This window comes from Balaenoptera physalus (genome assembly GCF_965194825.1).
Source record: "Balaenoptera physalus genome assembly, chromosome: 2".
NCBI lineage: Eukaryota > Metazoa > Chordata > Mammalia > Artiodactyla > Balaenopteridae > Balaenoptera > Balaenoptera physalus.
In genome coordinates this window covers 144677523-144703923 of record NC_138883.1, presented here as the reverse complement: position 1 = coordinate 144703923, position 26401 = coordinate 144677523, and the positions used below count along the sequence as shown (strand labels likewise).

At 43.6% G+C, this 26401-nt stretch overlaps 1 protein-coding gene and 1 long non-coding RNA gene across 9 annotated transcripts in view; one reads left to right on the top strand and one right to left on the bottom strand.

Annotated features, from left to right (window-relative positions):
• Positions 1 to 26401, bottom strand: part of LOC309654491 (endophilin-A3) — a 661335-nt gene that overhangs the window by 394598 nt on the left and 240336 nt on the right. For 7 of the 8 annotated variants that reach the window (XM_082448502.1, XM_082448513.1, XM_082448512.1 and 4 more), the window contains 2 exons: positions 19048 to 19151; positions 15054 to 15163 (listed from right to left, as the gene is read on the bottom strand). In XM_082448502.1, coding sequence (XP_082304628.1) covers positions 15054 to 15163; positions 19048 to 19151 — 214 coding nt within the window. Of the gene's footprint in view, positions 1 to 15037; positions 15164 to 19047; positions 19152 to 26401 lie in introns of all 8 variants that reach the window. The other variant, XM_082448506.1, reaches the window with a different exon arrangement.
• The window catches only part of LOC309654607, a 535162-nt gene that overhangs the window by 306718 nt on the left and 202043 nt on the right, over positions 1 to 26401 (top strand). The window lies entirely within an intron of this gene.

Here is a 26401-nt window from a genome sequence, read left to right as displayed (position 1 = left end):
GTGTGTGTGTATATATACATATATATTTTTTTCCCCTCCCATTTACTTTGTAAGCTACCTGCAATGACTAAAATAAATACTAAATGGCAGGCATGCACTTATCCCAACCACCACCTATGTGTGCATACATGTGCACCCCCTGCACGCATGCACTGAACAGATCGGGGGTAAGACACATCACTCACTTCTCACTTCATTTATTCCAGGCGAGGGACCATTGCCACACTGCCCACTTTGATTTCCTAAGAGCTGGGAAGTGACCAAGCACTCACATCACACTCCATCAGCATATGAACCCAAAACATGGCATCTCTCCCGAGACCCCTGAGTGGAGAGCCCCTGGGCAGGAGTTCCCTGACTCAGGTAATAAGACACGAGCACCGGGCCCCCCCCCCATCTCTGCGCTGCGTCCCCTCCACCCACTGAACACGGTTCTCAACAGTGTGGGCACCAGGCAGATCCATACCCACCAGAGCCTGGTCTGGCTGTCCTGAACTACACCCGCAGCAGGACAATATCCTGCAATATCGTCCAGTGCATTTGTCACGCTGGGTTGTTTTTGCCGTCTGGGGCCCTCAACCCAAGTAGCCATGGCCGCCCTTACTTTAGGCAGAAGGTGGAACCTGCACACGAGCAATCAATGTTTCGCTGGTAAATTCCAAAATAATGCCATTTCAGTTGTGAAATGGTCTGAACGCCAAGGCTTTCAGGCTTTCATGCCAGAGCCAGGTAGGCTTTTATGAGATTTGAGAAGCGGGGGGGCGGGGAGACTTCTGCTTCCAAGGAAGCAGAGCTTGAAGAACTCCAGAGCATAGAGGCTTGTATTACAAGCTGTGGGGAGGGAGGGGCTCTTTCCTGCCACCCAGAGAAGAGATAGGAGCTCTTTCTGGAGTCAGGGAGGAGGCCTGGTGAGAGAAGAGGGCAGGGAAGAAGGCTGAACTGCTCCCTGGATTCCACCCTGGGTGGGGGGGTCTTAGCCCCACTTCCCACTGGAACCGTGGGGGAAGGCAGGCCCCCAAAGTGCTCTAGACTTGGGGGCACTGAGCACAGTGGAAATGGTGGGTGGTATAATTAAACAGAGAGGGCTTCTGAGGGGGCCACCCTTGGCTCCCCACGAACTGTGAACACACGTCAAGTCCCGGCAGGAAGTGAGGAAGTGCTGCAGGGGCAGCTGGACCAGAGATGGCCTGGGGGTGGGTACACAGGCTCCGAATGCAGAGATCCAGCAACCCAAAGGCAGAGACTCAGGCCCCGGACCCAGGCCTGGACCTGGAGTGACAAGTTATCTCAGCTGTGGAAGCAGTTAAGACTCCAACACGCTTCCCCACTTGCCCCTGTGATGTTCCCTAAACTCCCCCTGCACCCAGGCAACATCTCGGGGTAGTGAAGGAGGTAGGAGAGAACCTTGGAGGAAAACCAATAGTCCTTGCGGGAAATTTCAACCGAATGACTAGGTTTAAATCCTGAACTGACAAAGCAATAAATGGATAGTCTGCACTTTCTATTGGAAGAGGCTGCGTTACCTTGAAATGGCAAGATTACGTTTTTTTCCACCATTAGAAGAAATGGAAAAAAGATTAAATTTTTTTTTTTTTTTTTTTTTTTGGCCAACAGTAGAAATGGAAAAAAGATTAAGTTGTTTCCGCCATCAGTCTAAACGGAGGCTCGTAAGCAAGTTCAGTTAAAACGAAATAAAGTTTGTGCCCACTTGCGTGATGGTGTGTGAATTTTCCCTCTCCACAAAAGACAAGTCAGTGTCACCACGGATGGAACCCAAAAGTGCAGGCAGAAAAGGTGACATGTCCTCAGTGGGACCTTTTCAAACTGGACTAGGCACAAACGTGGGTGAGGTGCCTGAGTGGAAGCCGCACCTCTGCCCAGATCTTCCCGTAATAAAGGAGGGGTCCTACCCAGCACCCCATCTTTGTTGAACACCCACTCCCCTTTCCCCTGGCGTCTTGCTCCACCACCTCCATCTCTATGCTTTCTCGTGCTTGGTAGTTGGCACCTGAAACTGCTGAGAATCTGTGCACGTGAACTCCTGGCAGCCGAAACCCCAACCCAGTCTTCCTTGTTAAGGCATTAAAACAAAGATTATTTTAACAGCGAAAAGGGAGTGTCCCTGTTAAATATTTATTATTCAAGCTCTGTTCCACCCCATTTGGGGAAAAAAAAAAAAAAGAGAGAGACCCTACCACAAGAATTGTAAGGTGGCCGGTCAGTCAGTACTACATTGGCAACACACAATAGGTCAGGAAACCCTAAAAGAAATTTCACTTCCCTCTTGGCAATAATGTGGACCGGTTTCTAACAATATTGGGCCCCCTCTTGTTTTAACAGCAGGAAAATTCTTTGGATGCCCTTCCCCCAACCCCGCCTTTTGTTTCCCAAACTCCCTGCTGCCAAGGGCTACTCACGTGTACAGAATTGCTGGGCACACTTTATTCTGGTAGTGATAGCCCCACAGTGAATTAATTCTGCAGTCCCAGTCAGCTATAGGGATGAAATACTAACCCTCCGTTTTTCAGTGAACACCATGTGCCAGGACAATATTCTTAGTGCCTGTTAGCAGATTTAATTCTCAGAGAAACCCTTTGATGAGGTACCATTATTTCCCCCAATTTGATGGATGGAAAAACCTAGGTTTAAAGCAATTAAGCAGCAGGGCTGAGATCTGACCTCCATCTAGGTCCAGAGTCTGTGTTCTTGATCGCCACTGCATGCATCCACTCTGAAAATTGTTGGCTGGTGTGTTTATGCCCACTCAGTTTCTGAGCCAACCCCAGCCAAGGGGATGGTCCATCACCTAGGTTGGAAAGAGCCTGTGGGTCCTCAGCTGGGCAGGCTCCGGGAGTTCCCGTGCCTTGGGATGCTCTTTATTTATTTATTTTTTTGAGAAAAATATTGTTTTAAATCTTTTTTAATGAGGTCTAATATATACAGATAAGTGCACATATCATAAGTGTATAGTTTAATGAATTTTCACAAACTGAAACATCTGTGCAGCTAGCATCAAGATCAAGAAATAAAACTTTAGTAGCATCTTAGAGCTCAGTCATGGTCTTTCCTCCAATCAGTACTTCCCCAAAGGTAATCACTAGCCTGACTCCTAATGCTATACATTAGTTATGTCTGTTTTTTGAGTTTTATGTTAATGGAATCATACAGTATGCACTCTTTGGTGTCTCGTTTGTTTCACTCAACGTTATGTCTGTGTGGAGTGTGACTAAGTTCTTCATCTTGTTTAATTTTGTGTGTGTGTGTCTTTTTGATGTACATAACAACATAGTTCAGTATTAGATCCATATAATCTATAAATAAAGACAACGTTTTTGGGGGATGTGTGAGGAATGCTCTTTAGGAGAAACCTCCACCTAAATCCTTCTCTGATCCTGGAAGGCCTGCCCACGTCCCAGCTCGCCCTGCCAATCACTTGAGGGATGTCCTTCAGGTACTTATTCTCTGTGCTGCTTCAAAGTGAGCAACTCAGGCTTCAATCAGAAAACAATAATAATAATAACCAAACAAAAACAGGTGTCTGCTCCAGGTGGTGGACGAGACACTAGAGTGGAGGTGGCATCAGATAAGGCTGGCGTTTCCGCAGCCCGGCCGTCTCCTGTGCTCCCTCCCTCTCTCTCTGCCACGTGCCAGGACCTGGGAGCCTGTTCTCCAAGGCTGTGTTTCTCATCCTGACTTTGAAGGAGATAAAGGTGGAGGTAGGAGTGGTCAGTGGGGCAGGGGACATCCTTCTCTCCGTAGCGCTAAAAATCACAGCTCTTTTGCTGTACTTGAACTTGGCTAATTTCCAGATCACCAAAGGAGCCCACTGTACTCTCTTCTTCTCTGCTGGCCCTGACTTTGTGGATTTCATTACCTGGAAGCATTTGGTCAGAGCATCTCAACTGAAAGGCAAGCTACAACCCCCACTCCTATTTTTTGGGTTGGGGTGGGGAAGGGGCTGGAGAGAGAAGGAAAATTCACACAACTGCTGTCCGCATGAGTGCCTATCAGGGTACAAGGTATGGAGTCTACGGAAGCTACTGACCTGAGGAGGGCTCTTTGTCTTTTAGTAAATGCCCCAGACGGCTGTGCCTTTTGAGTTTTTGTTCCTGCTTTTTATAGTTTTTCTCTTGCCTCCCTTGTAGTCAGGCTGCGACCTGTCACTTTTTCCTGCCGACAGTGGGCCTTCCGAAAGCAGTCCCCCAGGCCTTTCTAATCTGCTGCTTCCAGTCTGCTGTAGGCTGGGAAATCAGATAACCAATTATGTAACATTAACAGCTGCTGTGTCGTGGGCTCTTGCTCTGTAGCAAGTACCGCGCGTGCCCAGCACCTCTTATTTACGTGATCTAATTTAATCCTTAGAATAACCCTATGCAGTTGGGGTGATACGTCCTGTTCTTTTGATGACAGAATTTTGACCCAGAGGTGACACCCGGGATTTGGCCCTTCCTCTGACACCAAAGCCCACTTAACAGTAAGGCAGGTGACACCTATCTTGGCTGGGTGAGCTTGTTTTCTGCTCACTTCCTGGTCTCAAGTCTGGAATGCAGAGGTATTTCCATGACTTCTGCTACCCAGGGGCAGCTAAGGAACAGAGAGGAAGGTACCTGAGAACAGGTGGAATCGGCAGTCACCCTGAGACTTACTATACCTGTACCATCTAACTAGAAAGTTCATCTCTTAACGTGTTGGGGCAAAAACACTAACTTGGAACTTTCGAGTCTACTTCTGGTTCACACTCATTCTCAAATACCGAGTGTGCACTCTGGGCCAGGCACCACGCCCACATATTAGACACCATCTCTCTTGAATTAGAACGAGCATATCTGGTTCAAGTTCCCTTCAAAAGGTGTCTTTTTTTTTTTTTTTTCCTATCTAAAATCTCAAGCTCTTGTAGCAAAAATTTTTTTGAAGCTAACACTTTTCCTTGAGCTGACCCAGACAAAGCATTGGTATATAACTCAGATAAATACCACAAAACCCATTTTGTTCAACATCTGTAAGTACTATTTTTGTCCATTTGGTAAGAACATATGGGACAGAAACTTCAGATCCCTGGGTTCTAGCTCTGGGTTAGGTCACCTCTGGGCCCTGATTTCCTTACCTGAAAATTTTAAGTATTCATCTATGGTTAATGCTATGGACTGAATGCTTGTGTCCCCCCAATATTCAGATGTTGAAGTCCTAATCCCCAAAGTGGTGGTATTTGGAGGTGGGGACTTTGGGAGGTGACAAGGTCATGAGGGTGGAGCCCTCATGAATGGGGTTAGTGCCACCCTGTGTACAGACACAACGAGAAGACAGCCATCTGCAAACCAGGAAGGGGGCCCTCACCGGACACCGAATCTGCTGGCACCTTGATCTTGAACTTCCCAGACTTCAGAACTGTGAGAAATAAATGTTTGTTGTTTTAAGCCCCTCAGTCTAGTATTCATTATAGCAGCTCAAGCTAAGACAGTTAAGTAGTAAACTAGTAAGTAAAGTCTAGTAAAAGTCTATGAACTACCTTTCTAGAAATAAGAACTCTGTATTTATCCATAGGAGATGTGATTTATTAAAATGACTTGTCAATGGAACTCAAGCTTAATCATTACAATCTATAAAAATAAGCATGTGTAATTTGTTTTTACCTTAATACCAATCCTCCACCACTTACACAGGTTATATGAGATGGGTTTAACTAGTAAAGTTTGTGCCCACCCCCTTACAAAGCTTTCCCTTGTGTACGGAGATGACTTTTGCAGATTTCTCAGAAGCCACAGCCCATTTATTTAACAAAGTTTCCTGGGAGGTGACTCCTCAACTACAGCCAGGTCCAGTGCTTGTGGGCCTTTGCCACTCTGAACTAAGGAAAAAGGGAAGACAAATGACAGCCTTAATCAGAGGTGGCTTCCTGGCCGCTGGCATGGGGATCAGCTTGCAGATGGTGTTTTGCTTGGCCTGCTCCTTGCTTTGTACAGTGTGGATTAGTTGACAATATTTTAAAAATACGGAGATTACACATAAATATATGATTTCTGGCTTCTCTTGGAAAATCATAAAGGCTGGCTATCCTAGGTCCACATTCTCAGGCAACAAGCAGCTGCTATTTGGACAGGGCAAGTGTTCTCTAGGTGGCTACAGACTCCTCTGCCTGTGGTGCTCCTGACTTGGAGGTCTGTTGTCAGACATCTTTCAATGGCCTGGCACTGTTTTCTTACACTTTCCTTCATCTTTCATTCCCATGATCTGGCATTAGGGTTTGCACCTGAGGCCACACCCACACGACAAGTCCAGGAGGTATCACAAACAAGTCCAGGATTCAAACGAAAAGTCCTCTGGAATTGTGCTGCATGGCTGCCCTGTTTGTAATCCCTGGAAACTGACTTCTGCTGGCTATTTTTTAAAACGTAAGTACATATATTACTATTTAGATAACGGTATTTTAAATTTTAGCTTAAAGACCAAGCACACCATTGTAGAATATATACTAAGATTTTAAAATATGCATTTGAGACAATATAACCATTTCAGCCAAGAAGTATTAAAATTCCTACAACTAAGTTAGAAATTATGTCCTACAGGCTTTTCAAAAACTCTTTTTACAGACTATTTAGAAGAGTTACAGGAAACCATTCCCTGCAACGAGAAAACCTTTCTCTCTAAAGGTTCCTTGAGATGAGAAATAAAACAAGGACTCTTCCTCTTTCCCACATCAATGGCTACTGATCAACAATAATAATCACAGTTCACATTTTAATTTTTAATAATATTTTTTAAAATACAGAAAATGTAAAAATGTTCAATCTGCACTTTTCAAATTTTTAAGAATGCTGAGTACTCAGAAAAGATAAATATTGCAGCCACAGAATTTAGAGCTGGCAAAGAAACTTGGAATGTATTAAGTCCAATCACTTCATTTAGGGACAAGTAGAAATCAGTTCAGAGATGTTAAGAAACTCTTCCCAAAGTCACACAGCGAATAAGTGCCAGAGTCTGAATTCCAACATGGGACTCCTGTTTTTTGTTTATTTCTCTTTGTCTATAACTCTGACTCTGAACCACTACTGATAATATACAGAAATGGATATTGGGGGAGGGCTGGTGGCAGGGGAAAAAAAAAAAAACAAGAAAAAAGTGGAAAGAACAGAAGACAAAAAGTGAAAAATAACCTGCTGACTGAGCAATCACCATTGACACTGCTGTGTGAAATTTTAATTTCCTCTTTGGAAATTTAGGTTAAAAATACATCTATTTCTATTTGCAGAGTGCTCGTCTTCTTTAAGTTTCACACTTCACACTTTACTTTTGAATAAATGTTTATTTTCTAATGTAATCCTAGAGATTTCACTCCAATGAGGGGAACGACTTAGGCTCTAAACATTATATCCAAGCCCCCTTAGAAGTGTGAAGGAATTTATAAAAGTCTCTTTGTACCTACAGGGAGTTAGAATGTCTTAATATAAGCCATTTGAGAGATTTATTTTGCCTCGCTCTGAAATGCCTGTAGCACACATTTGGAAACCACATTTGTTCACTCATCTCAGCCTTCCACATTCTTAACGTCCATCTCAGTTTGGTCCATATTAACCCTCAGTTGTGATTATATAAAGTGGTGCCCTCTTTAAGAACAGCAGTGAAAACGAAAACCTTCACAAAGAAATGAGTTGATTAAAAAAATGTAAAAGATACTCTGTCTTCTAGTCTTTACATTTAGAATTCAGCAAGTGATAACTTACCCAGGGTAGGGAAGATACTTGAGCATAGGTCACAAGCTCCTATACTATTTTCCTAAAAACCAAGGGTTTTCTGGGAACGACCCAGGCACGCATTTTAGCACGAAGACTTTTCTTGGCCTCCCTTTCTCTTTGGGGACACAGAGGCAGCACACGCTGCTGAGGCGTCATGACCCCACACTCAGGGGCTTGGACAGGCGGTGGTTTCTCCTAGCCAGGGCCTAAACTTGGATTTTGTCTGCAATCCATCATTTCAAGATGTGATTTCCACCACCCCCCGCCCCTTCTCCATTTCTGGCTCACTTTATTCATTCTCCTAAGTACCTAGAAATGATATTATCAAAGATTCCATCTCAGTCCCACAATGGATTCTGCCTAATTGATCTATGTCCTTTCATCTCCTTTTTTTTTTTTTCTTTAGAAAGAAGAAATGATGAAGAAAATGTTCTTGGAATTCATTTCTGGCAGAGTCCTGTGAGCTTTGCTTTAAATTGTTAGTGAAATGCTTGACATTTTTCCTTCACTTTATAAACATTATGTGCAAATCATTCAGAATCCTAATGGAAGGTAGTTTCCCATTAATGCAGGCTATAAAAATGCCATTTTCTTCTGAAACTGTGCCTTAGAAACAAACAGTACAAGATCTCTTCACACTTGCAAATTCTCCCCACAAATCAATGAAGCCCGATGCTGGAAATGGGGACAAAAGCTACCACCAAGGGAACTTTCTAGAGGCAGCCTAGAAAAGGCAGAGGCATGTCATGGAGTTTGCCGCAATGGAGAATCCAGTTGTGGACACTGAGCCTTCTTAAAAGCCATCTTTGGCACATCTGTGATCTCTGGCTGACCATCACCCTTTTAACAACTTAATCTGCCTAGGGACTGAGCTACTGGCCAAGAAGGAGGGGACGTAAGCACTGACACGCACAGTCTGGATGAGGAAGCCAAGGAACTCACTGTCCTATCAGTGTTTTCTTCTTCCAAGTCAGATGCATACAACAGACTCCCTTTGCAACCACTTGCTGGCCCGATTCCCTCTGATCAAGAATCTTGGAAAGAAATCATTCCCGATGCTCTTGAACATTCACTAACATTCTCCAGTACTCTTTCTTAAAGATATAAAATAAAAAATCTATAAGGTGAAGAGCCCAGCTCTGCTACTTACAGGCTCTGTGACCTCAGGGAAATCTCACTTAACCTCTCTGAGCCTCCACTTACTCATCTGTAAAATGGGCATAATAATGGTACTAGAAATGTGTCTGAAGTATTTAATACATGACCTGACCCCTAGTAAGGACTCAATACGTGTAACTGCTATATTGTTAAATTATTATTTATTACTGCTTTATTTTTTATCACTTCCTCGCAATATTGTTACGAGGATGAAATGAGTTATGTGTATAAAGCATCAAATAATAATACCTGGCTTATTTTTGGTACTCAAATGCTATGTCCTTATGCCCTTAAATGTTACTTTAATTAAAATACTTTTTCATTTTTATTTTATGCCAGTCTGCGAGGTCAAGTTTAGTATAGGTAGATGAAAACACCTTCATCAAAGGAAAACTGAGTTCTCTCTCATAGCAAATGAGAGCATGGTCTCTTGGGAGCTTGACTGGAGGCCTCATCTCCAAGAACTACCCCCCTGTTTGGATGCAGGCTGTGAGGGCAGAGAAGGTGGGGTAGGGATTGAGTCCTGGGGTCCTGGGGTCTGCTGATTCTGCTTCATTCAGATGTAATACAGGGAGGGAGGTGGGCTGGAGTTGGACTCCTTTTCAAAGTTTTTAATTAGTTTGTTTATATTCAGCTTCTTTCTAAACAGAAATTTTGAAATGGATTACAATGACATATGTATTCAGAATAGAGGTTTTACAAACCAGAAATAGAAAAGTAAAGCCATAAAAAGTAGGGAAACAACATATTTTCATCCAAACACGAGAACCTGTGAGTAAAGGTGGGGGGGGGACTATTAAAAATGATACTAGAGCAACAGACATACACTGGGACTGTCCCAAGCAAACTAGGATGCATGGTCACCCTCGACAAAGGGGAGGAGGAGCAAATGCACTAGCTGAGGTCATTTTAATGACTGCTGTGCTTGAACTTCACATCTGGCATTGAGCTTCCTGGGGGCAGGGAGAATAGAGAATATAATGGGGTACACAATTTTCTTTAAAGAAGGAAGTACATCTATTCTTCAAAAGCCATCAATTTTCTCATTATGAAATACATTTCTGTTTATTCAAATATTCTTACTGAAATACAATTTAGGGAATATCTTGAAAACAGGAAAATATTGCCCATAATCCTATCATTTAGCCTGGTCTACATGCAGATATTGATTTACAAAGTTGTACTCACAGAACACTTATAACTCTGTGTCTTTCTTTTCAACTTAATATCAAACCATAAACATTTTTATGCTGCTACATAATTTCCATGTTAGTAAGTTTGAACAGCTGCATACTACTCCATTTGATATACCATTGCCTACTCAACCATTATCCTACTATTGACAAATATATATAAATAAATATTGGTCATTAGGCTGTTCCCACTTATAACTTTTTCTTCCTCTCTATAGTGCTGTAATAGATAGAGGAATATGCTTTTGCTTAAATTATTTCTTTAGGATACATTTCCAGGAATGAAGCCACTGTGAGTATATAAACATTTTTCTTAATTTTGATAGATACTGCTAAGTTGATTTCTCAATGAGTCACCCCAGGCGTTGGCAGACTATGGCCTTCGGGCCAAGTGATGTTTTAATGGAACACAGCCATGCGCATCCATTTTCATATTGTCTATGGCTGCTTTCACACCAGAACAGAGTTGAGTAGTTGCAACAGAGACCATATAGCCCACGAAATGTAAACTATTGGGTCGGCCAAAAAGTTCGTTTGTGTTTTTGGTAAGAAAACCCGAACGAACTTTTTGGCCAAGCCAATATTTACGACCTGTCCCAGTACAAAAAGAGCTTGCCAACCCTTAGATTATCCTAATGTACGTTCCCATACTGCCTGTACATGGTACCACATTCTAACAGAAATGAATTATGTGGGGTCAGACATTTTCTTCCACAACATATTTGTAGTAGATGTTCGTGCTAGAAACTGCAAGCTGGCCATCAAAACCCTCTCTTTCCTTCTTCACAGTAATATAATGTTAGGATGTGGCTCTCCAGCTAACCTCCCCCCAACCTTTGCAGCTAGTTGTGGTCCTGTGACTAAGCTCTCCCCAGTGGGATGGGAGTGGAAGTGATGTGAACCACCTTTGGCTCATTTCCCTAAGAGGAAATCTCTAGCCCTGGACTTCCATTCTTAATTTCTATCTTGTTTGAACCATTGCTCTCTTGAGTTTCTGTATGACAGTAACTACTGTTACCCTAACTACCATGCAAAAACTGGTACCAGCAGTGGGGTATTGTCATGATAAAAGCTAAAATTAGTGGCTCTGACTCAGTGGCCAGGTAGTGATGAAGAAGGAACAGATATAATCGGCGTGAAAGCCGGTGACCCTTGTTAGGGTGTGGAAAAACATATGGTAAAACTTTTGCCTATGATAACTTTCAAAGCATACCACATACCAGGAGCGCTAAAGGAAGGAACTGGAGAAAACAGAATGTTAGTGGATGTTACCTCCCATCCTTGGTACATCTAGCAAATTATTATAAGAAAGAGAAGAATTGCCCAGTTTGCAAGCAAAGATAAAAGAGAAGAGAGAAAAATCAGACGTTGGGTCCCAGCACATTAGAAAAGCTTCTGTACCCCAAGGAACAGAAGATAAGCAGGTTGTGCTCCAAATCATTCTCAGAGACTTCTCTCAACCCAGTGAAGGCACCTAGTTCCACAGCAAAGATTAATCTAAAGGTGTTGCCTTCTCACTCAAGTCTGCTGTTTCAGATGGCCTCAAGGTAGCCTCAATAAGTTAAGAAAGGTGAGACAAGAAAGGAAAGAAGTAAGGCAGTCTTAAGAGCTATATCTAAGAAAGAAACTTGGATGTGATTACCGGCAGATGGAACTGCCTGGGAGATACAGATCAGAAGCTATTCCGTTTTTGGAGGCATTGAATTGTGAAAGGAAGTGCGGGTCTAACCTGAAAACATCTGCATCTATTGAAACTTGAAGAACCCTCAAGGCCCCTAAGCAGCAGTAAGCACAATTCTCACAGGAGGCAGGTTTCCAAAGGCCACTTCAGATGTGAAGTGAAGATATGGAAGCCATGAAGGACTTCTGAGAAGGCAAATCTAGGGACGTACAGGATAAAGGACAGGAGCGATCCCTCCTGCCACCTTCCAAGGGAGCAGAACCAGGGTCTAATCTTCTTTCACTGGCACAGTCCTTGCCATTCCTGTCCGGCAGAATTCCATCATTTTTATAGACTAGTGCCTGCTTTGTATTTCCCGATGTAACTAGGTTTGGCTGCCCAGCTAGAGACTGCACTTCCCAACTTGCTTTGCCACGACCTGTGGTCATTGGATCTGAGTTCTCATCCCTGGAATGTGAGTGTGTCATTCCTGCCTCACTGGCTTAAGAGGAAATGTCTAGCCTCGCCTTCTGTTCTTTCTCCCCTTCCTTCTGGCTGGAGTGGCAAAAACTAGGACAACTTGGAAGCCACAGGATGATGAAGATGGCAGAGCTACCATCAGCTGTGTCTCCTGAGTGACTCCACGGACAAGAACCACCCATCCTCTTGGAATATCCTCCCCGGATTGTTGCATGAGTGAGAAAATCTTACTTTGTTGAGCGTTCGTTGCACTTTGGGTGTCTCTTCTTTTTTAAACAGAAACTAGTGTTACCCTAATACAATACAAAAGAACTTCCCAGAGAACTGTACCTGAGTATCCTCTTGATAATATTTTAATGAAATCAATTTTATTCAAATAACTTTAAATAAAACTTTACATCAAAATGTAAATTGAAAAGCAGTACTACATGCTATAAAGAGACTGTAATGGTGAGCATAATTATGATGAAAAATGGACAATTTTATTAAATTCAAGGTAGGTACTTTTGCCTGCAAAAGACTTTTAGCCTGAGGTCTATCGTCTCTGTTAAAACTGGACATAAAAATATTCCAGCACAAAGCTGTAGCTTTATCTCCTTGAAATCAGAATGACTAAAAGAGAATTGAAAAGAGTAATTTTCTCATGATGTGATTCAAGGTTCTCTAGCTCTCTATCCATTTAGCACCTAAAGCCGTCTTGGGTAACAAACAGCAGTCATCTTGGGTAACTGAATGACTTGAAGTTTGCATTAATCCAGCAGATTGAGTGCAAGATCGCAGCCTTCCTTTCATGTACCGAATCACTATCGATTATAAAATAGGTATGTCTTTAATTCCAAACAATGAATGAACGACAATGAACACTGTTGGTAGACCATAAATTATGAGGAATATAAGGAATATCTGAAAGATGGAAAGCAGCAGATGGAGGAAATGAAGCTCAAAATGGTTCCCAAAGAGAGATGCAACAAAAGTGGATTTGGAGGATGCCCAAAACTCAGAGTAAGCGGTTTTGGGAGCTGGATGACTGGTTGGCATTCTGGGAAAAGAGCAGCTTGGTAAGTCCTCCCATCCTGGCTCTGTACCAAGTACCTGGGGGCCCAGGCGTCTGCCTCCAGGAAGGAGTATTGAGTGCAGGGACCTGAAACAGTGCCATGAGGAATGCAACCAGCCAGACAACTAGAAACCAGTGCACCTTACCCAGCGGAGCATCCCTAATCCCTCAAAACCATGGAAAATAGGCAGCAGTAATAGACAGCACCATAGGCAAACTAACATGGAATCTCAAATTAACAGTTGTGCACAGAACCAAGAATCATTGTTTATCCATTAATGCTTGGCAAAAATTGAAGTCTAATGACACAGGTATGGGGAAGCATGTATTGCTCCATTCATGGTAGTGTACCCACCTTAGCAGGTAATTTGGCAATATCTACAATCACTTAAATGCATTCACTCTAACTCAGTAATTTCATTTCCAAGAAAGACTTGCCCATCAGCATGTGGAGGTAGATAAAGGACATTCTTTTTAGCAAATAACTGGAAACAACCTTAATGTCCATTAATGGGGAAATGGTATATATAATGGAAAACTATGAAGCCATTAAAAAATAGTGGGATAACATATATACAATGAAATATTAGTCAGCCATGAAGAAGAATGAAATAATGTCATTTGCAGCAACATGGATGGACCTAGAGATTGTCATACTGAGTGAAGTAACTCAGACAAAGACAAATATCATATGATATCACTTATATGTGGAACCTAAAAAAAATGGTACAAATGAACTTTTTACAGAATAGAAATAGAGTCACAGATGTAGAAAACAAACTTATGGTTACCAGGGGGAAGAAGGCGGGGGAGGGTTAAAATGGGAGATTGGGATTGACATACACACACTACTATATATAAAACAGATAACTAACAAGGACCTACTGTATAGTACAGGGAACTCTACTCAATACTCTGTAATGACCTATACGGGAAAAGAATCTAAAAAACAGTGAATGTATATATATGTATAACTGATTCACTGTGCTATACACCTGAAACTAACACAACATTGTAAATCAACTATACTCCAATAAAAATTTTTTAAAAATAGTGGGATAGATATATATGCATGACATGGAAATAACTCCAAGAAATAGTGATACATTTATAAAAGCTAACCACAGAACAATACATCTAGTATGATCTTGTATTTAAAAAACAGCAAAAAATCTAAAACAATGTGTATATCGTGTATCTATCTATGCACATAAATAGATATGACAGTGTTCATACCAAATTTTTAACAATGGCTACTTTTAGAGAGGGGCTTGGAATGGAGTGGGTGATCATAGGAAACTAGAGCATGATTTATACCACTTGAATTTTATTTTTCTCAGTTTGACCGTTTTATTTAGGAATATATTTGTTCCATTTGTCTAATTAAAAAATAATGATGCAGCACTTAAGGCAGTGCCTGCTATATAGCAGGTGCTCAACATATGCTAATTCAAACTTTTTTAAAATTAGTAAAATATTTGGAAAGTGTTAAAAATGTAAATATAAAGGATAATGTAGCATGATGTTTCTATGGCCAAGGTTTGACACATTAGAAGGCAATAAGTAAAGTGATGGAATTCTTCCTTGATATAAGTACTCGAAACAAGGAAGTAGAAAAAGGGGCATTACTAGGGGGAAAAGGGAATTCACCAAATAACCTAAGAGAGAAATCTGAGGTCTCAAGGTAATCACACAGAATACAGCAATAAGCAGTAAGCAAACGCTTCCAGCAGAGCCGTATGGAAGGGCACACAGCACCCACAGAATGGTCATCTCACCTGTTGTCTTTGCTGAAGAGGTGGTGGATACCCCATTGAGCTCACTAGGACTCCTTTTTATGGGCCGTGGCTTGTATTCTCGTTTGGGGATGTTGGATGCAGCCGATATTCTGTAATACAGATTTGAAGGTCAGTCAGACAGCTGATGAAGAAAGCAAGGCCTCCAAGCCTACGTTTGCTCTGCTGTGATAAGCCTACAAATTTAGGTCCTAGGTGATGGTCGTGAAGGGGGTGATTTTTACACGTTGATTCGTGAGTAGCCCAAAGTGATAGCTTTGATATCCCGAATGTAGTTTTTCAACTATATGCAGATATACCTCGTTTTATTGCACTTCGCAGATATTGCGTTTTTTATAAATTGAAGGTTTGTGGCAATCCTGTGTACTATAGGTGCCATTCTTCCAACAGCATTTGCTCACCTTTTATCTCTGTCACATTTCGGTAATTCTCGAAATATTTCAAACTTTTTCTTTTTTATTATATTTGTTGTGGTGATCTGTGATCAGTGATCTATGATGTTACTCTTGTAATTATTATGGGCCCCACAAACTGCGCCATATAAGATGGCAATCTTAACTGATAAATGTGTGTGTTCTGACTGCTGCAGCTACCACCTCCAGCTGTTCCCCCATCTCCCTCTCTCTCTCCTCAGGCCTCCCTATTCCCTAAGACACAGTAAAATAGAAATTAGGCCAATTAATAACCCTATAATGGCCTCTAAGTCTTCAAGTGAAAGGGTCTCATATTGCTCACTTTAAATCAAAAGCTAGAAATGATTACGCTGAGTGAGGAAGGGATGTCCAAAGCCAAGATAGGCCAAAAGCTAGGCTTCTTGCACCAAACAGCCAAGTTGGGAATGCAAAGGAAACATTCTGGAAGGAAATTAAAAGTGCTACTCCAATGAACACACAAATGGTAAGAAGGTGAAACAGCCTTATTGCTGACATGGAGAAAGTTGTAGTGATCTGGGTAGAAGATCAAACCAGCTACAACATTCCCTTAAGCCAAAGCCTAATCCAGAGCAAGGCCTTAACTCTCTTCAATCCAGCAAAGTCTGAGAGAGGTGAGGAAGCTGCAGAAGAAAAGTTTGAAGCTAGAAGCTGTTGGTTCAGGAGGTTTAAGGAAAGAAGTCGCCTCCATAACATAAAAGTGCAAGTGCTAATGTAGAAGCTGCAGCAAGTTATCTAGAAGATCAAGCTAAGATCATTAATGAAGGTGGTTACACTAAACAAGCGATTTTCAATGTAGATGAAACAGCCTTCTATTGGAAGATGCCATCTAGGACTTTCATAGCTACAGAGGAGAAGCCAATGTCTGCTTTCAAAGCTTCAAAGGACAGGCTGACTCTCTTGTTAGAGGCTAATGCAGCTGGTGACTTTCAGTTGAAGCCAATACCCATTTACCATCCTGAAAATCCTAGGGCCCTTCAGAATTATGCTGAATCTACTCTGCCTGTGCTCCAGAAATGGAACAGCAAAGCCTGGATGATAACACATCTGTTCACAGCATGGCTGACTGAATATTTTAAGGCCACTGCTGAGACCTACTGTTCAGAAAAAAAGAGTCCTTTCAAAACATTTCTGCTCATTGACAATGCACCTGGTCATCCAAGAGCTCTGATGGAGATGTACAATGAGATCAGTGTTGTTTCATGCCTGCTAACACAACATCCATTCTGCAGCCCATGGATCAAGGAGTGGTGTCGACTTTCAAATCTTATTCTCAAAGAAATACGTTTTGTAAGGCTCTAGTTGCCATAGATAGTGGTTCCTCTTATGGATCTGGGCAAAGTAGGTGGAAAGCCTTCTGGAAAGGATTCATCAGTCTAAATGCCATTAAGAACATTTATGTTTATGGGAAGAGGTCAGAATATCTACATTATCAGGAGTTTGGAAGAAGAATTCCAACCCTCATGTATGACTTTGAGGGATTCAAGACATCAGTGGAGGAAGTAACTGCAGATGTGGTGGAAATAGCAAGAGAACTGGAATTAGAAGTGCAGCCTGAAGATGTGACTGAATTACTGCAATCTCATGATTAAACTTTAACAGATGAGGAGTTGCTTCTTATGGATGAGCAAAGAAAGTGGTTTATTGAGATGGAATCTACTCCTGGTGAAGATGTTGTGAAGATTGTTGGAATGGCAACAAAGGATTGAGAATACTATAAAACTTAGTTGATAAAGCAGCAGCAGGGTTTGAGAGGATTGACTCCAACTTTGAAAGAAGTTCTACTGTGGGTAAAATGCTATCCAACAGCACTGCACGTTACAGAGAAATCGTTCGTGAAAGGCAGAGTCAACCGATGCAGCAAACGTCACTGTTGTCTTATTTTAAGAAGTTGCCACAGCCTCCCAGCCTTCAGCAGCCACCACCCTGACCAGTCAGCAGCCAGCAACATCGAGGCAGGACCCTCCACTAGCAAAAAGATTCGGACTCGCTGAAGGCTCGGGTGATGGTTAGCATTTTTTAGCAATAAAGTATTTTTAAATTAGGGTATATACATTGTTTTTCTTTTTTAGACACAATGCTATTGCACACTTACCAGACTACAGTTTAGTGTAAACATAACTTTTATATGCACTGGGAAACCAAAAACTCTGTGTGACTCACTTTATTGCAGTATTGGTTTTACTGTGGTAGTCTGGAACCAAATTCCCAATCTCTCCTAGGTATGCCTATATTTGTGAAGTATTTGTCTCTCATACAGTCTCTGAGGCATCCAACAAGTACCAGGGATGAACTGGGCACTCAACAATGTCAGCTTCCTCCTCCTTTTCCTCATATAAAGATAGAATTAAGAAACGATGCTCAGGGGCTTCCCTGGTGGCGCAGTGGTTGAGAATCTGCCTGCCAATGCAGGGGACACGGGTTCGAGCCCTGGTCTGGGAAGATCCCACAGGCCGCGGAGCAACTGGGCCCGTGAGCCACAACTACTGAGCCTGCGCGTCTGGAGCCTGTGCTCCGCAGCAAGAGAGGCCGCGATAGTGAGAGGCCCGCTCACTGCGATGAAGAGTGGCCCCCGCTTGCCGCAACTAGAGAAAGCCCTCGCACAGAAACGAAGACCCAACACAGCCATAAATAAATAAATAAATAAATTTAAAATGCATTTTAAAAAATTAAAAAAAAAAAAAGAAAAAGAAACGATGCTCATGTGAGCAGTAGATGAACTACCTGCCTACAAAAGTGGAGAGTTCAGAGACTGTACACACCTTTTGTCTTCCCTCTATAATTACTGCATTGATTTAAGCAAAAATCCCTCCAAATTTATTCATTGTAATCATCCTGTGTAAAACAATTTTCTGTTATCAAACCTGGTCAAAAATTAGGGTAGTTTTTTAACCCAGTATTTTAATTAATAGGTTTGCCATGCACGCTACATATATCACTAATTTTCAGAAAAGTAGAGAATACGTTTATCAGTAAAGTCACAGGGAACCCAGCAATGTTTCTTTGACCATTCAGAGGGTATTTTTGACTCTTTCAATATCTCTCAGGGTCAACGTTATGAACATGGGCTGGTATTTGTGCTGGTGAGGTAAAAACACATCTTTTTCGAGACATTTACATACTATCTGAATATCATCTCACTCCTCTCCACATCCCTAGATGTTGGGGAGGGAGTATATGCCATCCCACCCCCAGCTAAACTCTCATCAAGTCAGCAGTGAGGCCAGGACAGCTCTGTAAGGGCTGAATTCGAAGGCAAGTGAGCAACTTTGGTTGCCCTAAACACAGGCCATGAGTAAGGGCTTGAGTGAAAAGAAAAAGGAGAAAAGCTGCCAGATCCCTTTTCCCAGTTCTGTCCTATTGGCCAAAGCCATGTATTTATTATCTCAGTGCTATCCCACACCCAACCATGAAAGCCAGCTAAAGAAAATTCAAACCAGAACGGGGCAGTGGGAAGGGGGAGATGGAGAGAAAGAGAGAGCGACTGATTTCGATTGATTTTAACTCTGCAGCCCTAGGCTTGTAATGAACGTGAAGGCTCTTACCGCATCTGTAGCTTGCTCTGTAGCTCCTGCAGAATCTCTGTGGACTGTCTGTGATAGTCTAAAGCTGCCTCTATAAACACGGCCAACTGGCTGACTTGTTCTACCTGCAGCAGAAGTGGAAAATTACTCCATGGAGGCCAGCGCCTGTGTAATGTTCAGAAAGAGAAGAGACCAGCAACAAAGACCCAGCTTTGCAGGGAAGCGCCCTGTTTGCCTGGGCTCTGGTCTATTTCATTTCATTTCATTGCGAAGTAATGATCACACAGGTCATGGTATAGAGCTATAAATGCTGGAAAAACATGTTTAAATTTATTTGTGATTATGAAGTTGATTTAACTCAATAAAAAAAAGTCTACTTTTCCAATTAGATGATCTTCTCAGAAGATGTTTATGCTATAAAGTTCATGGATCTGAAAACGGAGAGATAAAGCTTTTCCAATTACAACTGAAGCCAAGGTTTAGTAAATGAACTGCTTCCTTAGCGAAGTGTCTCTATGGGCACTTTCTAGCTAAGTCACATCAAGAAACTAAGTAAATTAAGCTGTTCTCGGATAAGAAGGGAAGCCAGGAAGCAGGGCACGCACCAGGCCAAGACTTGCCAGCCCCCTATATGTTTTTGTTGCCCCCTATATGTTTTTGTTGCCATCAGCACAAAATCATTTCCCTGAAAAAAACAGCCCAAAGGAATGAACTAGAAAGACTCTGGCAGCTCTCTTTCCCATGAAGCAAGACATTCATGAAATTAGTGACAAAAATTACAGTGGACGTAAAAAAATAAAATGAAAAAGTTATGTTACATAAAAAAGCCTGGAAGGCCTGGGGATGCATAATTTGAGGAAGAGCCATCTCCAGTAGGGCACTGGAGCTCCCTTCCCTGCTTCCCTACGTGTTTGAGGGGCTGCTACAGAAAAGAATGATTCATTAAGCTGATTTCCACAAGCCTCAGAGGCAGGACCACTGGGTTGAGGTGATGGGACGGGGAGGGGGTGGGAGGCAGCGTGAATCCCGTGAACTCCAGAACCAGACAAAGGCACAAATCAAAATCAATCCCCCTCTTTCCTAAGCTTCCCCATAGTCCATGCATCACCTCCTTACTTCATTTGCTAATCAGCTTAGGGGAAAGTCTGCCTGTTTATTCACCCTTACACCCTCACCCTGCAAAACCAGTCATGGACTCCTTTGCCTTCAAAGATCCAAGCTATTTTCATTTGCTATTATTGACTGTGCTTTAGCTGTCTATACTTTCATTTTCCTTGCCCATGTACACCATTTTAAACACGGGTTCATGTTCATGTAAGATATACATGGACTTCCACTTGGGCCATACTGTGATCAGCGTCTGCACGATGAAATCCCACCGTATTACATTTACTTTACCACACTCTGTGGCTGGAAGAGCAACAAGCCTAGCCTTAAATTGCCAAAAACTCAATAAACAAAACAAAGACAGCCTGGCCCCTACAAGATCCTAAGGATTTCTTAAGTTTCACCTCTTTGGCTTTTACACATACTTTTAAATAAGTCCAGCACCACAGCCTAACAGGATCACAGTAGACTCTGCTATGGATTCCTTACAGTGTAAGAGCTGTGTGCTGCTTAAAATCTGCACCACACTTCTCTACCTTTAGTAAAGTTAATTTATATATTAATACCCACTTTGAAATATGCTTGACATCTTATAATTTTTAAGGGAACAGTGAAAGGTAGTTGAATGAATATTCCTTGAAACACACGTGGCGTTGGGAGGGGGGATCACCAGCTATCATCTCTGATGTGGCTAAAATATTAGATTATGTATTCCGGAGAGGCATTTGGATTCATTGGATGGCTGACTTTGGGAAGGAAATGGATCTTGGGGTCCCTTAATACCTGGAAGACAACAGCAGTGCTGTACAGCGCCTGCACATAGTAGGTGCTCAATGCCACTGCCGAAGAGGTGGTTATGAAGCTATAAGTCTCTTGTTGACAGTGAAGCCATGTGGTGCCCCAAGTGGATTATCTGCCTTTCCCTGCCAGAAAAATGGAAGCTTCCAGCTGTCCCCGGGCCATGAGCAGTGAGCTGCATGCAGGTGGCCTCTGTTTCCCAAACCCCAATGAGAATTCAATACCTGAACTGGCAGAATCAAGGTTGCAATAAACCCAGGCCTGGCAAGAGTCAAAACCTGTCCAGAAGGTAAAACATTTCTTCCACTGGCCACACCACTCAATTTGGCAAATTCACCTATTGAAGCAGGAGATGTCACCTGGGATGAGAAGAAAAACTTAATTCCACTGCCCCCTGAGACCTGTGCTACCACTTGGCTGGTGCCGTCTTGAGAGTAAAGTGTGACCTCCACCCCGGAAGGGTGCCCATGACACACACAGTGGAACAGAATTACCAGAGAATTAGCTCCGGTCTCTGAAAGTGCACTTGCTGTTACAGATGAGGTCACACCCAGCTCAGATGCCTCAAGTGAGAAACTCATGATGCAAACAGACTTCCCTATGGGGCAGCTAGAGGTGAAGGAGGCAGAGGCCAGACAAAGGCGGTGCTGGCTGACAAACGGGCGGGGTGAGGACTGTGACGCTACCTGGGAGGTACATGGAACCATGAAACCAGAAGGAGCTTTTGCTGGACAGAAAAGTGGCCCCCAAAGACGTCCAAGTCCTATTTCTCCAAATCTGTGAATATATTACTAGATGGCAAGAGGGGCTTTGCAGATGTGATTTATGTAAAGGATCTGGGATTAGGAGATTACCTGCATCATCTGGGTGGGCCCAAAATAATTCCAGGGTGCTTTAAGAGGAAGGCAGGAGGGTTAGAGTAAGAAAAGGAGATGCGTCAGTGGAAGCAGAAGCAGAGTGAGAGATTTGAAGGTGCTTCACTGCTGGCTTTGAAGTGGAGGAAGAGGCTATGAACCAAGGGATGCAGGTGGCCTCTAGAAGTTGGAAAAGACAAAGAAATGGGTTCTTCTCTACAGCCTCCAGGAGGAATTCAGCCCTGCCAATACCTTGGTTTTAGGACTTCCAACCTGCAGTCTTTAAGATAATAGATTTGTGTTGTTTTAAGCCACAGATCTGTGATGATTCAGCAGCAATAGGACACTAATTTCAGAGCTGCTTTGGCCTATTCTCAAATGAAGCAAAATCTAACAATGGGACTAGCTCTGGTCAGGGACCCCTGTTTATGGGGGATGGGAGTTGTTACCTTGAGACTCATAGGAACCAAACTCATGGGGCTAATGAACCCACTGAGGCTGTTGGAAGTACCTTAGCGCTGGGGATGGGGGCAGAGACTAAGAGCGGGAGAAGTTCCCAGGAGCTGTGGAAAGTGTCCAGGGACACTTGGGTGGGATCTGAGCCACTGGGGGAGCCTGTAGACCAACAGCCATTGAGGGGGCTTGTGGAACTTTGGCTGTACCAAAGGAAGAATGGCTCAAAGGACTGCATAGTAAAGGCCCTCTAAGATCAACTCTCTGCAACAGGGATATGGAAATTGGGGTGGCAGAGAAGGCGCAAGGCTGTGAAATCTCCTCAGACTCTCCAACAATCAGTTACCAAGGGACTGGTCGGCAGCCAGGTAAATGGGCACAGAGGCACACTCTGAAGACCACGGCGAGAACAGAGAGAACTTGACGTGAATAGGTAATGCCCCGCCCAGATCCTTGGAATACACAGTACACACAGCATGCATGAATGCAGAAATGTGCATCTCCTGGGACCTGGCAAGCTGTCCCCTTTCACAAGTGAAATGACGTACTTCCAGTGGAGGCCACCTTCGATGTGAATTGTGATAATCCAACTGATTTCTGGCTCTGTCATATCAAAGACTCCACTCTTTTTGGATTCCTCAGAGAAGCTGGAGGAAAATCTCTCAGGAATTTTGCAGTCTGGTCATAAACAGATGCCTTTTCCAATAAGGCAAAGGCATTTATTTAGAGTTTCTGAGAAAGTTTGAGTCAGGCCATTAAATTCGTATTAAATTAATAACATGGATAATAATCCTCTACACTCTTATTCTCCACTTTATACTGATAAAGAATTTCTTGCATGCAGGGGTTCATTTGCCTGACACTGTAAAGGTGAAAGTGACTTTCTAGGGGCATATAGCTGAACAGAGGCAAAACCACAACCAGATATCAGGTCTTTCACTCTTTGTCGGGAGTGCTTTCTTTCTACTAGTCCAATACTTCCTAAATGCCTTATTCGATACATTACAAGTCCCTTGATATGTCAATAATAAAATAATAATAATAATAGTGATGTGGAAGACTTCTATGGTCAAATAAGTTTGAGAAACTGCCTTGTGTATCCTCTTTTAGGAATCTCTTGGAGATTAATTTCTCATATATTCATATAAAGACTCTGAAAAGTCTTGTGATAAAGCAAACCTGTTTCGTTTTGGTTAACTCAGGCTTTCCCAAACTTATTTGACCATAAAGACATTATTCACGCAACACACACTACATCCCATGGAATGAATTTTGGGAAACACCACTCTAGACCAATGCAAAGAACCCAGGAATCTGGAATCTAGTAATTCCACTTGTTCTGGGAGCCCATGGACAGAGGGAGGGTGTCCAGGCTGGGGATTTGTATCAGGAGAACTTAGAGAATACTGCAGGTGCCTGGCCTCATCAGTCTGAAATGGCATCTTCTGTGTGATATTTCTGGCCCCTGCCAATGTCAAAGACCTACATTCCATTATGTCGCGTCGTGAGGAATAAACTTCTCTGCGAAGATAGAAGAGGAGAGCGTTAACAGACCTAGGAGCGATTTAGCATTCCCAAGAAATGGCGGTGGAGACTGGGAACCAACTGCTGAATATCCTGTACCGCCACCTCAGAGCTAACTGTGGGGGGCACAGGGGCCCCTCTCCTAGGGGAAGGCTGCTCTGGGTGCCTCATCCCAGCCTGGCACAGCAGAAAGAACCAGCCCTAGACCTGCCCCTCTGGGGTCCTGGGAAATCTCATGGACCAAAACACCTCCTGGCTTGCATCTGCGTGTAGAACAGGAAGCTACTCAGCTCCGGACAAGAGGTGATGGGATGCTCAAGGGCTCCAATCCAGCACTTACTGACAAGACCCCCAAGGATGACAGCATGGCGCCAAGGGAGACTCTTCTCTTTGATTACCCCATTCCCAACTCTGCCAAAAATAGGTAGAAAAACAGATGCCACTTTCCCTTAGGAATGAATGTTGGAGTAAACAGCTCAGGGCCTTCTCACCACCCCTTCCTTCTTTCCACATGATAGGAGGAGGAGTGATCCATCTGACTGATGAGATTAGGGGACCCTGACACCCAGGGAGACTGGACCCTGTGCTGGAAAGGCAAGAGGGGCCTGGCCCTGGGGTCTGTATTCTTGAAGAAAGTGGGTTTGTGAAGCAGCTTTTCTGCTCTGCCCACCTCACTCTCCCTGAAGGTGGCTCTAAGGTCTAGACGAGGTCTGGGGTAAGTAGTTGGAGGCCCGTGTGGACCCGGGCCCAAGGTGCCCACTCGATTTTCCAGACAGTCCTGTCCTCTAGGCAGGAGGCTGGTTTGTCACCCTTGTTTGGCTGCCCTATTTGTCTCTCAGTTGGGAGAATGCAGATGTGAGGACAGATGAGCAACCACGTCCTGGAAACCTCCAGAAAATCCTAGGAAGAGCTGCATGATCTGCATTTGGAGACCCGGGAAAGACCAAGCCTGTTAGTTCCGGTTGGAGTTCTCCTCACATCAGACAGATCTTTGGCAGACAGATTTTGTAGGCAGTATCTGGTGAAGCTTTTACCGTGTCTTAGCCAGGGCTATAGGACATGAGGGCTGGAGAAGATACCGCCTGTTCCCTGGAGAGCGAGACTTTGGGGTTTGCATTGTTAGTGTCAGACAGAGTTGGGCAGGTGGCCCCAGAGCTCCAGACATGCCACCTCATATGGTCTCCCTTCCTTCACGCTACTCTGCTTTTCACTTTCTCTTTGGAGGGAACACTTGCAAGCCCTTTCCCCAGCCCAGCTTCACTCCTCCCCCTGTGGATGAGATCGAGGAATGTTCCTTAATTAGTAGGATGGGTTCTCTGCTCTGCATGGCCAGAGGCCGTGGGTCTCAGCCTGTGTCTGGGTGGGAGAGTCAGGCTGGCTCTGCATCGGGGAGGCTTTTGCCAATGAGGGTGCAATGAGCAGACAGTGCAATCGGGACGTGGGTTGGCCATGCCATCCCCTCCAACACAGGTGACCAGGAGGCCTGTATCTTACAATCATTGGGTGTTCTCATCAGTTAAAAGGGCTTCCCTTTGATTCCAATCTGGTTTTTGTGTCAATCCCTCAATCAGTCAGAACCCAAAAGGATGATCAGTTCTGACGGATACCCCAAACCTGCAACCCACAATAAGATAAGCATGTCCCACTTGTGTTTGGAGAAAGTGCCAGGGCCTCTGCTGCCTGCCACCATGTCCCTGAGGCCACATGTTTGACAGAGTCTGTCCTCAAGAAGCAGGCATATACCTGGTCTCTAGCAGGTACCAGGTCAGGTGGAATGTCCAATCCATTGGGCAAAGGCGGGGCCTGCAGACCCACTGTGTTTAATCTGGGAATTAGACAGATCCCAGCCATCTTTAGTTCCTGGAAGAAACCCAGCCATCACCAGCCATCCTGAAGCACAGCTCTTCATTCAGAGCTTCCTCACCATGAAAAGAAGCAGACATGGATACAGAAGTCTGAGTGACGAAGGATGGACATGAGGTTGGTGACCCAGAGGGAGCAGGAAGTCAGGGTTCTGCGAGCTGCAGAGCCACTGGGCCTGGCCTGGTTGCTGGAGAAGGGCCAAGGACAGGCCTGAGGGTTCAAAGCATGCCTCATCCCACCATGTATTGCTTCTTTGTCTTTCCCCCAATAAGTCACACCCACTATTTATCCCCAAGCACCAGGCAGTTTCAGTATTAGCATGTCAGGTCCAAGGGGAACTGGAGAACATTTTCTAGACCTTGCCTCATCAACAGGACTGCCAGACCACCTGGATATGGCGAGACACTGTCATGGGAAAAGACAAGGTTGTCCCTTTCTAGGTCTACTTGCTGTTACCCCAAGAAGAGAAAGAAGGCAGTCTTCTGGAGCTTCCACGATAACTTGTGAGTCTCCTCAACTATAAACCTGGGAGAGGCAAAGGTAAGAGCAGCCTCCCTATCATAAGTCACTCAGTAAATGGTAGCTTTCGTCACTGTCATCCTCATCTCACCACCATCAGTCTCCTTAGCACTGCCATTATCTTGAGAATCAGCAACCATAGCACGCAGGGTAACCATTACAGTTAAAAATGGCACTAGGAAAGGTGGGAAGAGAAAGAGATGGAGCCTGTTTCCAAGGCAGCCTTTGAAAGTCCTCCACCGTTTCATTATTCTGAT